This window comes from Gavialis gangeticus, unplaced genomic scaffold, assembly GCF_001723915.1.
Source record: "Gavialis gangeticus isolate Ggan-Ray unplaced genomic scaffold, GavGan_comp1, whole genome shotgun sequence".
Lineage (NCBI taxonomy): Eukaryota > Metazoa > Chordata > Crocodylia > Gavialidae > Gavialis > Gavialis gangeticus.
The window spans coordinates 100,967,166-100,982,894 of record NW_017729032.1 but is presented as its reverse complement, the minus strand read 5'-3'; the positions used below and the strand labels follow the sequence as shown (position 1 = coordinate 100,982,894).

At 41.6% G+C, this 15,729-nt stretch overlaps 1 protein-coding gene across 1 annotated transcript in view; it reads left to right on the top strand.

Moving 5' to 3' along the window:
- Positions 1–4,301: 4,301 nt before the first annotated feature.
- RBM26 (RNA binding motif protein 26) overlaps positions 4,302–15,729 on the top strand; it is a 124,864-nt gene continuing 113,436 nt past the window's right edge. The window contains exons 1-3 of the mRNA XM_019523828.1: positions 4,302–4,400; positions 5,381–5,384; positions 6,894–7,032. Coding sequence (XP_019379373.1) covers positions 4,302–4,400; positions 5,381–5,384; positions 6,894–7,032 — 242 coding nt within the window. The remainder of the gene's footprint in view (positions 4,401–5,380; positions 5,385–6,893; positions 7,033–15,729) is intronic.

The following is a 15,729-nucleotide window of genomic DNA, read 5'->3' as shown; positions in this document are numbered from 1 at the left end:
AGCAAAACCTTGGAGCCCATGTGAGTACCCGGCGGCCCCGCACCCCTGGGCCCTCGGGGACCCCCTGAGCCCGGGCAGGACGAAGGAGACATCTTGGCGCTGGGGGTGCTCTCAAGCCCTTGCATGCAGTCTGCACCTGCAGTCCACACCAGTCATTGGAGTCCCCCCCACACATCTTCCTGAGTCTATCTCCGTAGAGCCCGTGTGCGCAACTAGAGCACCCTGCGATATGTGGAATCTCTCCTGTAACTAGAGTCTCCCAGGGAAGCATCTAGTCTAGTGATTCCTAACCTTTTTTGGACCAGGACCCACTTGTAAACCTCTCCAGACCAGTGCCCCGCATTCCTGAACCGCTGCCCTCCTGGTGTGTGGGGTCCCAAGCAGCCCCTTGCAAGCTGGAACTGTGCAGCCTGCAAGGGAAAAGCCCTAGTTCCCTATGTTTTTATCTGCTAAAGGTGATCCATTTTTAAAGTTTGTTCACAACCCATGTGTTCTTGCCACCTGCTCCTGGGTCATGACCCATGGGTTGAGAAACGCTGCTTTAGGGCAGTAATTCTCAGCCATGGTGATGCAGAACCCTGCTGTCCCTTGAGATCCTTTCAGGGGTGCCATGCGTGCCTCACAGTGGTAGCATTGTTAGGTGCACTAACGTGATTTGCAAGGTAAACCCTGGGATTTCCAAGCGGAATCCATAGCGTTAAAATCCTTCTGACTTGTTGGGGTCTTCTTGAGTTCTTTGCAACAAAGAAAAATAGGTTTGTTGTTTTTCTGCTGCCTAAGAAACAAGTGAAAACTAAGAGCTGGCACTTATTCGAGGGGTGCCTCCATTCGATCTTGAGCCTTAAAAGTCTGAGGACAGTTCCTATAAGGAAGGGACTTGAAACTAACCTGTCTTCTAAAGACGTGCTCATCCAGGAACAGAGAGTAGTGTTAGCTCTCCCAGGTCACATCTGTGCCTCTGATATCTTCTGACAAACCCAGGTGAGAAATTAGTGAAACACTAATTTCTAATAGCTCAGATACATTTGACTCCCTAAGTGCTGCCCCAGCTAAAACACTCTCAGATGTTTCGGACACTGCTCCATAACTTTGAGTAGCCACCTGGAACTGAATAAAAAGCTCATATCATTTTAATCTGTATGTCTGTCATGGTATAATTCATGGGGAGGTTATAAGCTTTATTAAGACTCGAGGTGAAATGCTTAAAATTTATCCAGGAGACCTTTATTTAGTGGGGCCTGCCTGATTCAAAGCTTGCTGAAATCGATACAAGTTTCTTGGTTGTTTTCACAGGCCCCATCATGAATTAAAACACAATAACAACATGAAATACTTGAGCTTGTGGTAAAGCCTAGATCTCTTTTATAGGTTAGGTTTTCTTATTTGACATGATATATTTTGCATTGGGTGTACTCATAGGATCTTGTTTAAAATGGGTTAAGCATGATTTAGATATCCAAGTATCTTCCTGATTTGTAACTTGTTAGTTCTTATTTAGTCTCTGTGCTCTGTGTTTTTACTTGTTTCAGCACTTAAGTAAAGTTCATATTATAACAGTCATTCTCTGTACTGTGATGGTGGTGTGAATAGGTATTCCTGTGGTGCAAAAGTCATCTTGTTGTATTAGTTTTTTATTATTTGCACTGAGTACAAAATACAAGCATGTAATATCCAAGCAAAACTAAAATACTTCATTAAAAATTTAGATTGCAAAATTTCCAGCTCACTTGGATTTCCTGAGTCTGTATAAAAGGTTTTATCGTATGCATTTGTTTTTTGCAAATAATCAGTTAATGGATAGTATTTACTAAAATTGCTGTGGCTAGTTTCCCCTCGTAGATGTGTACCAAATTAGTTTGAACAGACTTCAAAATTCCTAACTCTTTTATTGGGAGGACAGATCAGTATTTATCTAGTTTTTGCCTGTAGTCTTAAAAAGATTCTGTTTCTTTGATCTTTTTGTTGGCTAGTGTGCTCCATGGAGCCATGTGCTTCAGTGCATCAAGCTAGCGATTGGTTTTCTATCCATAATCCAGCAATTGAGGTCTAGTAGATGAAGGCCAATGAAAAACTGAGGTTGGGGGCACCAGTGAGTTAGCAGTTCCATACTCTGCTGGGAAGGCCAGGTGGTGGAATACCAGCATCCTGTTCCTGGACTCTGCTTGAAGGTGAAGCTGCCTTCTGCTACTGCTGGTGGCTGTCCAGAGCAGGTGAAGAATGAAATGGAGGTTGTCATATATCAACAGTGGCTATCAGTAGTCTAAAATGTTCCAAATAGCAGCAAGGGAAATTGTATCATATTTTTGTTTTCTTCTGCTTTTTTGGAAAATGATAGGCATTAGCCTAAGTACTGAAGCTTTTTCTAGCTGGACTTGGGAAGGTGGCACTATATTGCTTCATATTTAGAAGGTCATACATGCATTTGCTGAGTAGAAATATTTAAGCATAATTTAATCATCATAGAACCGGAAGGGACCTGTACGATCATCAAGTCTGGTCCCCTGCCATGGGCAAGAAGTATTGGCCTCAGCTTAGCTCAGCAAGGTGCTCAAAGAAGGGTGTTTGTGCACACTGATTTGGATGAAGAGGTAGAAATGATATAATAATCTATAATATTTTTGAAGAAGGGTGTTTGTGCCCAAAAGCTTGCAACAAACAATTTTTTCCAACTATTTAGTTGGTCTAATAAAATATATCACATCTACCCGAAGAAGCTTTTCTGCCTAATTTAGTAACTCAAGCACCTATTTTGGTGGGAGGGAGGGGGTTACCACTAGGTTTTATAAGTCCCAAATATAAACAATATGGGCTGAAAACCCTTAGATGGAGGATACTTAATCAGGAATTGTAGTTGGTTACCAGAAGCAACAATGGCTGCATACACGGTTCATATATAATCTGAGGGAGAAAGTGACTCTCCTGAGAGAAACTGAATGTCTGTCTGCACATGGCTGTAAATTAGAATGTCTCTAAGTTAGAAACTTAAGAAGCTCAACTTCTGTGGTACTCTTACAGAAACACAACTGTAAATCTTAAGTTTTTAATTAGATGAATTATTAAAAGCAAGCTAGTTTTCTGTTGCACTCTACTTGAAAATGAGGCAATAAACTTTACTGGGGCAAAGATGGGTTTAAAAAGTACGTGTGTGTTTTAGGCGTTGGGTTCAAAGTATTGGGTCAGTATCACTCGTCTCTGAGTACATGCTAGAACATGCAGGCTATGAGTTGGAGTGAAGGTGTTCTGGTTTCATTGAGAGAGAGATTTTACCTTTCCAGCTCTCAACTGTTCCACAGTCATTGGCAAAACCTAGATAGACCTCTGCCTTGACAGGAGTGTGGGCATGCTTCTAACTCCAGTTGGCTGCTCTGTTAGCTGGGTGTAGACCACAGTTTGCATTGGAGATTGATGAGTTGTTCCAGAACAGAGGCTACCACAACTAGTATTCCTATGCCTTCCCATGGTTCCCTCCAGGAAACACAGACAAATACTTGTACAACATTCATTTTTCTGGAGTGCTGAGAATTGTGAAACATTTCCCCAGAATCTTAGTGTCATGTGAATGAGTGTGGTACCAGTGTGGGCCCAACACATTTTACAGTGTTTTGCATTTTGCCTGCTTTTACTCAGCTGGGGCTAACCTGAGTGCAAGTCAGTCTGTGGAATATAGGGACAGGCAGCTACAACCCAACTTGGCTGCCAAAGATCACCATGCTGCCTAGTCTCTAAATGTTGTATGCTGTGCAGGCTTCACTACATGTTTTGCAGTTGTGGCTATGGTGGTCAAGAGGTGGGAAATGATGGCGTCTTTTCACTGATGTAGCTTTGCCAGCAAAACCTGTCATCTGGATGCAGATATGCTCACAGGAGAGGGTTTCTGCCAACAGGGCTTCTGTCATTTGAGTCGGGGATGTAAATGTGCACATGGAGATGGGGAGGAAAACCCCTCTTCTGTCACTCATGCAGTCTCTGCTTGCGAGTTCTGTTGCCATAGTTGTGGCTGCACAGTTCTGGCAGCAATGACCGCACAATGTAAACCAGGGCTATGCATCTGGTGGTGCATCGGCCACATTTTACCTCTCAGGGCTTAATCTGTGGGCCGTGCAGCTCAGTCTGGGCACTATTCCCTCCATTGTTTGCCTGCCACTGAACTCTCCATGCTTCCCTTTCCCTCAGCTTGCTTCTGCTGCTTGCCTCTTGCATAGGTGCAGGATCTCACCATTGGTGTGTAGTATTCACTAGACTACAGCTACTCCTCACTTAAGGTCATAGTTACATTCTTGAAAAATGCAACTTCAAGCGGAATGATGTTAAGCAAATCCAATTATGCCACAGTAGTTACCTTCTCGCAGGCGGCGGCCGAACAATGTTATTATAACCGAAGGTTGTGCGACTTTAAACAAGTATGTTCTCTGATAGATCAGTGATGTACCCTACAAGTAGTTGTCATCTCTGTAGAGAGCATACTCTCACAGTTTGCCTCAGGTGACATCATTAACAGTGGTATTATTTAGGTTAAGCCATCTCTCTTCATTTTCTACTTTATTTTACATAGAGGTAATTAAAGCAAAATGTTGCCATACTATAAAGTTAATTAAGATCTTTTATTGGCACTGTGGCTTTCCCCTCATAGTGGCTTAAGGCTCTAGGTATTTAACTCTCCTCCTCCTGTAGTCTCAGATCTTTTTTGCAGCTTTGTTCAGTTTGTTAATACTGATTTATCAAAAACTTTTTGTTTATGTGAATTAAAGGATAAAGTTTATGTGCCACGTGGGCATAGCCTCATTAAAATGGAAAATGTTCTTTGCTCTGGTTAATTATCTGAATTGCCATGGGATTATGGTATTGTAATTGCTTATTACAATAAAAAAAAAAATAATAAAAATAATAATAAAAAAAAAAAAGGGTTGGAGTAGATGATCTGTCTAGGTCCCTTTCGACTCATTGATTCTATGATTCCTAAGAAAATCACATATAATATTTACAGTACTGTGAACAAGCTGTCAGATTAACTTGGTCATCATGAGCTTCCAATATTTTTCTTCGCACCTTTTATTCTTGTGCCATCTTACCCTATTTTGACAATTTTTTTCTATCGACTGTTGATACTTTTTGTGCTCAAATTTTTACTTGGTGAGCTCTTGCAATTTCATAAATTAGGTTGGCAGTTTTAGTTTTCCCTGTAGTGTTACTTAAGAGAATTGGTAAGGAAAAAAACTGTTTGGTGATAGTCGGTTGTGATGAAGCATGCTTTGTCTACTTAGATCATTAAACGGGTGGCAGTAAACAAAGGTGAGAGAGAGGGCATTCCTTTCAATTTTTATTATTGCTTACCATGCTGCATTTCTAGATCCCATAAGATTTTTTTTTCTGCCTCTAATAGAAACGTAAGAGGAATACATACTTCAGTTTTGTCAAGCTTTTGCTTAATGCAAAACCTTAACATTGCTTTTATGTACATTACAGTAAATAAACATGTCTGCCTCTGGCATCCCAGAGTTTTGGTAAGTTTATTTGCCTTTTCATTGGTGAGGACACTGTTTTTTTTCTCCCTCTTGGGTGTATCTCAGTGGAGAACTCCCCTGAATAAAGGAGAAAGGGAGTCTCATCTGCTTGGGAATTGCAGGGAGCTACTAAACCATGAAGCTGCTTCCAATTGTCAGGCCTCTTGAGCGTAAGAAGCTGTAATGTTCCTTTGTAAAGTCTTTAGAATCTTTTATTCTGCTTTAAACATTTGCTAAAAATAATTATAGCAAGAGCAGCCCTGCGTGGTTAGCAGCAACCTAATCTAATACAGAAGGAACGTCTGTGATGGTGTCCGTTTCATTGCTTGCTTACTAAAGAGCTTTGGGCTCTGACACATGTTATATTTGTCACGCCCTGTCTGGTATTTTACTGTGACAAAAAGCCTGTAGTCACACGTTTGGGCTTTTTGTCATGCTAAAAAAAGGTTTGATCTGGCCCCAAAATGGCAGATTCATGACGGGAAACATGCTGTTTAAAATGGCAATTTTGTCTTTGGAAGGTTTAACAAATTTAACACATGGACAGGTATTCCTGTCTCTCAGTATTGCACAGCGATCCATAACTCCCTGGCAGTGAGAGTGACAGAACGTGCCTGTAGTCTAGGAACTTTGAAAGGCTGTTGGTGCTCCAGCCCATGAAAGCACCAGGAACTGTAAAGGGTAATAGTAGTTGTTGGGGCAAGTTTATCAGTAAGCCTCTCCAACCCCCTGACAGCATCCCTGGAGCTAGAGGGAGCTACGGAGCAGCCTCTTGTCGTCCCCTGGCTGGATGGAGGGCAGCCTTCAAATACATCAGTGTACAGTGCTTCTGAGTATAACGGCTGCCTTCTTGGCCAGTGTTAAGAGTCGAACCACTCCTAGAGATAGGTGAGAACGAGTCTATGTTTGTGCTGTTTAGCCCAAGTCTGAACCTGACACCTGCAACTAGAGTCTGTGGACTAAACACAGAATTGGATAAATATATGTGTGTGCTCGCCTGCTTTACATGACTAGAAAGGCAGCATTGTGCATAGGTTAAGTTTGCTGTTTTTTTCAGACACCTGGTTTCAGAGCATTTGGTGACCATGTTCAAGTTCTCATACTTAAAATAGGGGCACCTTGTGTTATATTGCTAACCATTTCTAAAATAAGAGGGAGCGTTCAGCAGCTACTTTCAACTGTCACCTTTAAGTTTGGGTTCCTGATAAAAGTACACAGTTAAAATAGGGAACTTGTATTGGAATGAATTGCCCTTTTGAGAACAAAGGGATTTGATGAAGGAGCCTGTCTCTGTCCCCTTCCACCACTTTCCTAAGTGATTGGCAATGTTCACACTTTAGTAAAGCCATCTGATTAAAATTTGATGGGTTCAATTTGGCATATGTTTTCCAGATGGCTACAAAGCTATAAAATGCTCTGCAGACAAACACTGCTTATGCATGACTGATTCTAGGAATCGGTGTGCAAGTAGCGACGGTGACCAAAAGACCAGTTTGCAATGTGAGATTTCTTGCAAAAGTGGCACAAAAAGGTGAGAAATCAGTGAAGAATTGCCAGAAGGGCTATTTTTCTTTTCGGCAATTCATTTTCCTCGGGCCACCATGAAAATGCATACGATCCATAGTTTTGTGTTCTTATATTTTGCTCTTTCATTTTGCTGCTTTTAGCAAAATTAAGTTTCTGTTGAAATTAAATGCTGCCATAAAATCAAGTTTGTTTTAATACCTGCAAAGATGAAAATCTGGTAGGAGGTAAAGAGAAAATGGGATTGACCAGAATGTGGATGCTGATGTTCATGTTCATGTGTTCATGTTTTGGGGTATTGTCCGAGGTTGCTTTGTGTGCAAAGAATTTAATGTGTTGCCCTGTATGTAACACAAGATCCTTTCCTGATGGCAGCTGTAGTCTGAGATGGAAACTAAGAAAAGATTCTTTCCATCTGTTAAGTGCTCCACCTTTCTTCATTGTAATCACTGAGTTGTTTTTTAAACGTTTCAGATGGGCATATGCACTGTTGATGTTGCTGTTGTTTCCTCCCATTGTGCTCTGCTAAATTAGTACCTGTTTGGTAAAGTTTATTTAGAGTACTCCATGGGCATTCAGTATCACTGTCTGGATCACTTAAGATGCGCTCGGAAACAAACAGATAACTAGATACCCTTATCTTTTAATAGGTGTATATTTCAAGTAGACTCATATCACCAGAGACCCTGGTTTTCTCTGATAAAATAAATATCCCCAATTTTTGGATTAAAACAAGTAAGCCAAAATCCACATTTTTCCATGATTAAAATGAAACACCACTAGTAGATAAATATCTATGTAGATATATAGATTTATATCTATAGATCTATATATAGTGGCATTTTATTTTAATTGTGGAAAAATGTGGATTTTGGGTTACTTGTTTTAATCCAAAAACTGGGGATTTTTTTTTTCCCTCGGGGGGGGGAACCAGGATCCGATATTACCCTTAGACTCTTTGATTACTCTAAACATACCAGCACATCTCTTTTCATTTTCTATGCTATAATAATGCTTCAGCAAGTTATTCTTGCTTTGGAGTCGTAGTGTCCCTATGTTCAAAGTTTATGCCATGGGATGTAGTGGCTTCTGGGTCATGTATTCCTTGGAGGTTTTCAGATAGTGGCAGATCAGGTTAATAGAGGCTGCCAAATATGCTGCCCCATTCTGATGCACTTGTTTTGAATTAAGATGCATATTTTTCTAAAGCTGCTGTCTAGTGTAACTCAGCCTTTTCAGGTTGTCAGTCCTTATTTGAAGTCCATCTTTCACAACCCTTTTATGGTATACTGTCAAAGAGTAAAATACAGGGTGTTTATAAAATCCTTTTACATCTTTACATTTTAATAACTTTGGATGTACACATGATAAAGCAATCTGTAAACGGTGATTGAAAGCACTAAGTTTTAACACAATAAATGGGAATTAAGTTTTAACACAGTATAGCTCAGATTTCTAGACTTCAACATAATTGTCATCTTTCGTGATGCGGCATTCTGATTTTCCAACTCATTGGAAACATTCTCCAGTTGCTGTTGCATGATTTCATGAATTGCATTTATGATCCTCACCCTATGCATAGCTTATACTATGTTCCAAAGTTAATGAATTATGTTTTTAATTGCCATTTACAGTTTGTTTATATCTTTGGATATCATGTGTGTATCCAAAGTTATTAAAGTTTAAAGTTGCATAAGAACTTTATAAACGCCCTGTACATAGATGTGGTTTGCCAAAATAAATAATTTATGTAGCTGAGAAGAAATAAATGGTTGAAAGAGCATATTTGGCCTTGAAAAGAGAGAGTGAGCAAAAAGGGAAGTTTTCATTGCTTTAGATTAGGGTGGCTAGTGTGTGGCATAGGTGGCACAAGTGACACGGGCAGCTTGTGTGTATCATTCACAAATGATCTACACACGAGGAAACAGGGAACAGTGATAGAGATCAGGCAGAAAGCAGAGCAACAGATTGGGCAGGGGAAGTGAATGCATGTGGCACTTGGGGAGGATGCTGGGCTTAGTTTGTGAGATGCCTTTTAAAAAGTTTGGCGTGCACTGCCGTAGATCAGGGGCCAGACTTGATCTTAATGAACAACTTGTTTCTTCTTACTCTTTGTGTATCAACAAGCTTGCTTAACCAAACTTTAACATAAAGTCATCAGACTCATGGACTCCCTTCCCCCTGCCTCATGATAGATCCAGTGCATGCTGCATCTGCTTCAGCCAAGCTGTGCTCCATGCTGCATGTGGTGCCTGCACTCCTGGTCCAGGATGTGTGCTGCGCATGGTATCTGCTTCAGCTGGTTCTGGTCCTGTGCTGCATATGGCATGTGTAGTGTGGGTTGGGGATTGGCTGTGTGATAGACGTGGGAAGTGCGGGTGGATGGCAGGCTGGAGAGGGCATCATAGTTTCATAGGGTTGGAAGGGACCTGAGCCGATCATCAAGTCTGACCCCCTGCCACAGGCAGGAAAGAATGCTGGGGTCAGACGACCCTGGCAAGGTGTCTATGTAACCTCCTCTTAAAGACCCCCAGGGTAGGAGCGAGGACTACTTCCCTTGGAAGTTGGTTCTAGATCCTAGCCACCCTGCCTGAAATAGTGCCTCCTGATTTCCAGCCTGAATCTGCTCTTAGTCAGCTTGTGACCATTGTTCCTTGTTACTCCCGGTATTGCTCGGGGGAACAGGGACTCTCCTATTGCCTGCTGGTCTTTCTTGGCCAGTTTATAGACGGCCACCAGATCCCCTCTCAGCCTCCTCTTGTGCATGGCTCTGCTCATGTGAGGCAGTGACGTGGCGTCAGGTTGGGATGATTTGTGCCCGCCTGCCCCTGCGCTCCCCCTGGGACCTTTCAAAGTACCGCTGGGTTGGCAACCCCTGCATTAATTGGAGGCTTTTGTTGAAATGGTCAGCAGAAAAATTCACGTTTAAATTAGCTTCATGGCTTATGTTTGGTTGAAGATACCCTGTAAACAGCAAGGGTTAGACACACAAAGATAAAAAATGTTGTATCAAGTTTGACATTAGAAAATGTACTGCTGTAGAACTGTCAGATGTGGGGGGTTTTGTGCATCATCCCCATTCACATTAAATCGATGCTTTAGGTTTCAGGACAAATTCAGTGAAATCAAGGAAGCAGTTACTTACTGTTTTTAGAGTTACTGTTTTCACATTACCTGTAGATTTGGGAAGAGAGAACTTTATGGCTTATGTGTGGTTGAAGATACCATGTAACCAATAAGGGTTAGATCAGGGGTGGGCAAAATATGGCCCGGGGCCAGCTGCGGCCCACCAGACCAGTCTATCTGGCCCGTGGGCTCCTAAAAATTGTTTAGAAAATTAATATTAATCTTCCCTGGGCTGCCTGTCATGTGGCCCTCACTGGCTTGTCAAAACTCAGTAAGCGGCCCTCTGCTCAAAATAATTGCCTGCCCCTGGGTTAGATGCACAGTTTTTCAAAAAAGTATTTGTTATTTCAGTTCTGCTTAATGCAGCTTTATACTAGCATGAATAGGTTTTTACTGTGATTGTTTTTTTTGCTTGCTGAACCACTGTTCAACCAGACTAGTAGAAACACTTGGTTGAGAGGGGTTGTATATACAATACAGAGTTTTGCTGGTGTAGGTACTTTAAGGAAACTTTCATATAATCAGGTCTGCAAGGTGCAGACTTCATAGCAATTTGTTTGGGATTCTTCATTAAGGCAAAAGTTGTAATGGCAAGAATGAAGTTCCCAGAGTACCAGTAACTGAATTTGATTGCATTTACTTCTACAGCATTCATCAGAACATTTAAGTGATCAGGAGTGTCATTCACCCAGGTCCCTGTGCCAGATATGGGCCATGAGGCTTCTCATGGAGTGGATCTGACTTGGGCTATGGGGCAGCAGCTGCAGTGGGAGACACAGCTGTGGGTCAGGCAGCCACTGCTATGGCAGAGGTGTGCAAGCTGTGTTGCACACCCCTTGCTCACCTGCCTGCCTCAGAAAGCTATGCCCACTGGGGCCCTAGATTTCACAGCAGGCTGTGCCTATTTCTGACTGTGCTTCCAAATTCTCTGGCCTGTGGGCCAGCCTAGTGGGCCAAAGGGAGTAGCTCCATGGGCTAGATCCAGCATGTGAGCTATATGTTTGACACCCCTACTATAGATATTTCAGTATACTTTTAGTGAAAACATTTATAGTTAGCTAGATGAAAGTTCTTCAGCCTGATGATTTTTTTCATAAACTCTTCTCATTTAAAAAAAAAAATTCTTGATAGTATTTAGAAATGTTGAAGTTGCTTCTACATCTTGGCCTATGCTTTCCTCCATATTTTTTTCCTCCCTTCTATCATCCATCCCTCGGCATACTTTTGGGTCAAAGAGACTTTGGAGGGATTTTGTGGCCACTTACAAATATATCAGGGGCTAGGCCAGGGGTTCTCAAACTTCGTGATACTGTGATCCTGAGTGCTGAATGGCGATGGCAGGGGACAGGGAGCTCGCACATGGCAGCCACTGGTGATAGCCACCATTTGGTGCTGCCGCCACACGCTGCTTCCGTGTGCTGCCGTGCGCCCCCCCCCCGGGAAGTTTGCAGCCCCCTTTTAAGTTGTTTGCGAGCCCCCAGGTGGTTGCGACCCACAGTTTGAGAACCCCTGGGCTAGGCAGACAACTCTTCACCAAAGCGCCCCAGGGGAAAACCAGGAGCAACGGTCATAACTCCTAGAAGAAGGTTTCAGACTGGATATAAAGAAAAACTTCTTCATGGTTTGTTTGATGAGACTGGAATAGACTCCCAGTTGGGGTGGTACAGACATCTACCCCGGAGATCTTCAAAAGGAGACTGGATGTACACCTTGCTGGAGACAGGGGGGAGCTAGTATCTTTGCAGGAGCAAGTAGATGGACCTCTGTAGGCTCAGCAGGCTGTCCACTGAAAGAATGGAAGAGCTCTGTAACTCCTGGACAAAACAAAATTATGCTCCTTAAGCAAATGCATAGTTTTGGGGTCAGCAATAGCAAAGACTTAGAAAACTTGGAGTTGGCATAGCATTTGGACCTGAAATGGTATATGCAAGTAGGAACAGGAGATTTTTTTTTTTTGTAAGTGGAAGAGTGGTATGTATGATTAGTGGGATCCTGGCTTTCTCTGACTTAACCCAAAAATTGGGGATTTTTTTTTAAAGTAACCTGAAATCCACATTTTTCTATTATGAAACTGAAACACCACTATATATTTATAGATCTGTATCTCTGTAGATCTGTAGAGATACAGGTATCTATATATTAGTGGTATTCCATTTTAATCATGGAAAAACATGCATTTTGGGATACTTTTTTTAAATCCACAAATTGAGGTTTTCTTTTTTTTATCAGAGAGAGGATCTGGGGATTCTTTATTTTTGTTTGTTGTTTGTTTTAGAGCTTAGTAAAGACTTAATTCTGGTATGTCCAAGATCCTTATGTATCTTGAGCTTGTTTTGATTTTGTTTTGGGAAGGCAGAAAAAAGGGGGAAAAAGATTTTTCCTGTCATGGCTGAATTCTAATTGCAGGGATCCTGGTTTCATGGCTGACTTGTTTCTCCACCAAAAGCTACTGCAAATTTGGCAGTATCTGTGAAAGGGTTAAAATTATGGTGCTGAAGCCTTCATTCAACCCTTCCCTCTCTCAGGCCAGAAAGAGAAGCAGCCATTACAGCATCCACAATTCCAGTGCAGAAATCAGCTTCCCTGTTTAATGTATATACCCCACTTTAGGAGGGCTGTTTTTTGGGGGGAAAGATATATGCGAGTAATCTGAATTAATGAAGGAAATGACACTTGAAACGTGAAGTCTGATCCGTTTCTGATTTTGTGTTAATTGAGTTTTGCATCACTGAGGGATTAAGAAAAAGTTTTAACTTTTTTTTTAAAGCATTTTCAAAAGGTAGAAGGTTGGTCTCACAGCTTTTTTCACTTAAAGTGAATGCATTAGGGCTGGTGTTTTGCCTGTTTACCTAGGTGTTAGATTTTTCAGTTGTTTCTTTTTAAAATGTATTCCCTTTCACTTTTCAATTCTGGAGAAACGCATGTAAGCATTGGGCAGATCATTTCTGTGGCTATTATTTATGTTTAGAGTTTTGCAGATGAAATTGGCAACCCTTTTTTATTTTCATGTTTTATTCTCAAATTCTTATTTTCCTAAATAATGCAATATTTGATTTGAGTATCTGTAAAGTTAATACAGCTGTAGTATTTACTATCTTTAACCATTTCCACATTTATGAGTGGAATGAGTATGCAACTCATTCTTTGCCTGTAATACAGGGACACTGTCTTGTAGAACAATGCTGTAACCTTTCCTTGTGTAGTTAATCAGTGCTTAACTGCATATTTGTAAATACAAGTCTTTAGTCTGGTATTACAAATCTACCTATAATGAAAACATTTTACAGTAAAACCTCTGTTATTTGGCATTCCCTGGGAATGGGGGCTGCCTGATAACAAAATATGCTGGCTAAGTGAGCGGCCATGGCTGCCGCTTCCCCTGTCGCATCTGGGACGTCCCTCCGCACCTCCTGCTGCATCACCGCCCCTCCTGTGGGCCCTGCGAGATAGGAAAGCGGGCACCATGCAGCCTGTTAGGCCCCTGGGCCATAGGGGCTTGGCAGCACAGGCTGCTTTGCCACGGGGGGCACTTCCGGTTTCACTTTTCCTTACAAGCTGGCATGCAGACTTCTAAGGTGCCAGTTACCAGAGAGTTTACTGTAATTTACACTTTAAAACTAGACAGAACAAATTTCTAAATTGTCTTCTGCCCTATTGGAATGTCAAACACATGGTGAGGATACATCCTTTTTTTGTTTTGTCAAATATTGGTTTGGTTCCTAAGCCCAGGAGTATCAAACTCACTTGAGTTGGTGGGCTGCACTTGCTTCTGGTGGTGGCATTAACTGTTGACCCCCTACATGTTGACTGTTGACTCTAATCACCCAGGCCATGGGGCTTAATGTTGCCAGTGTCGAAAACATGCCAGGCTGGCCAACAGGCCATGTTTTTAGATGCCCTTGCCTTAGCTTAATTTGAATGTGTGTGGTAATGACAAGGGTTGCAGCTGAGACTCTATTATAATTATAAGTGATAAGCTGACGTAAAAATTGAGTCAAACCTAACTTTCTATTCTGAAGCCGCTAGTTAACCAAGTGTCATTCACATTTTAAAAATAAAATCTCTTTATAGATTTCTGTATGTTTCCCAATCCAATTTGAAATCTTAGTATTATTTCACTGAAAAGAAAAAAGCAGAATGTGGTAAAAATAACGTCTCATTGTAACCAATTGAATCTGTGGTACTTGACTTAATAAGAAAACATGTTTGGGAACGCTTAAAAATAAGAGTTAGGTTTATGTTGCTCTTAAAAGTTTGAGATGTTGCAGATTGCTTTTGGCATCCTACTTGTGAACGCACAGCTTGATTCCTGTTATCTTATGTGGGTGTTTAGTAGGGCAGCACTAAGCTGCATGTGCACAGAGTGGGAAAGCTTAGTAAATTGTACTTCAATTCTTGGTTTTCCTTAACACTTGAAATTAATGTCATAATATCTATTGTAACTGAGTTGCTCTCTCTATTTGCTGAAGTTGACCTTTATGGCATTATTCTATTAACTTTATTTGTATCCAGTAGATTTATGAAGTGAAGTTTGTAGGTTTGTCTTTGAAAGGGATTTTGTAGGAATTTTTCCACGACCAGTGTTATGCTCGTCATTCACCTATTCAGGTGCACATAACAGTACTTGTTGTCTCCATATTAAACAAGGTGGATAATTCTGGAGGTTTTAATAGTAAGATATCTTTTAAGAGGTTGAGGGGGTATATGTTGATTAGTTTGCTTGCTAGAACCCAGATCATTGCGATTGAACAGTACTGACAAAATCCAAATATACAAAAATTGTGAATGCCCTTCCTTTAACTAGTGAAATTTGTTTTTTGGGTAACCTATAAATTTTTGTGTTGTTTTTTTAAGGGTGGGCTTCTTTTAAACCATATTTACTCAACTAAGACCAGGTTCTTTTTCCCCATTCAGCAGGGGGTGTGGAACTTTGCCTTGGATTTTTAAGTTCGGGCCCAGAGCACATGGTAGCTTAGCTCTGGCTTTGGGCCTAGGAGCTTAGTTGTTTCTTGTCCCAGCCTGGAATGACTTGTTTAGTGGGGCATGCAGTCAAGGGGAGGGTGTTACCAGATTTGCCCCTTACTTTCAGTTGCACTCAGTTATTAAGGGCACATTTCTAGGGTCTCTCTAATTCTATCAATGTGCTGCTTGTGTTACTTGTGGTTCTATATGGAGCTGTATCTCTCCCTTCTGCAAATCCTCACCCCCAATGGAGCTATCTTGCTGGAGTCGCACACACAGACATCCCTACACCTCTGACCCAGCTGGGTTGATCAGCATGTACAGGCTGATACCCTCATATGCCAGGAATCAATTAATTAAGGTAACAATAAAATGAAGTCAGGCAAGTGAGCAGAATACCTCTTAATCAGGCTGGGTGTCCAGCTGACACCTTCTTGGGCCACCATTCAGTTCATTAGGGCATGTCTCTCAAACTTAGCATGTCCCAATCTTTTGCCCTAACTTTCCTAGTAGTAGTCACCTCTTGATGAGTGAACCCCACAGTATTTTGGGGCTTTACAGGGATCTTTGCCTTAGGCAGAGCAAGTGGGGAAGGGGAAGTAGAGAAGGAAAAATG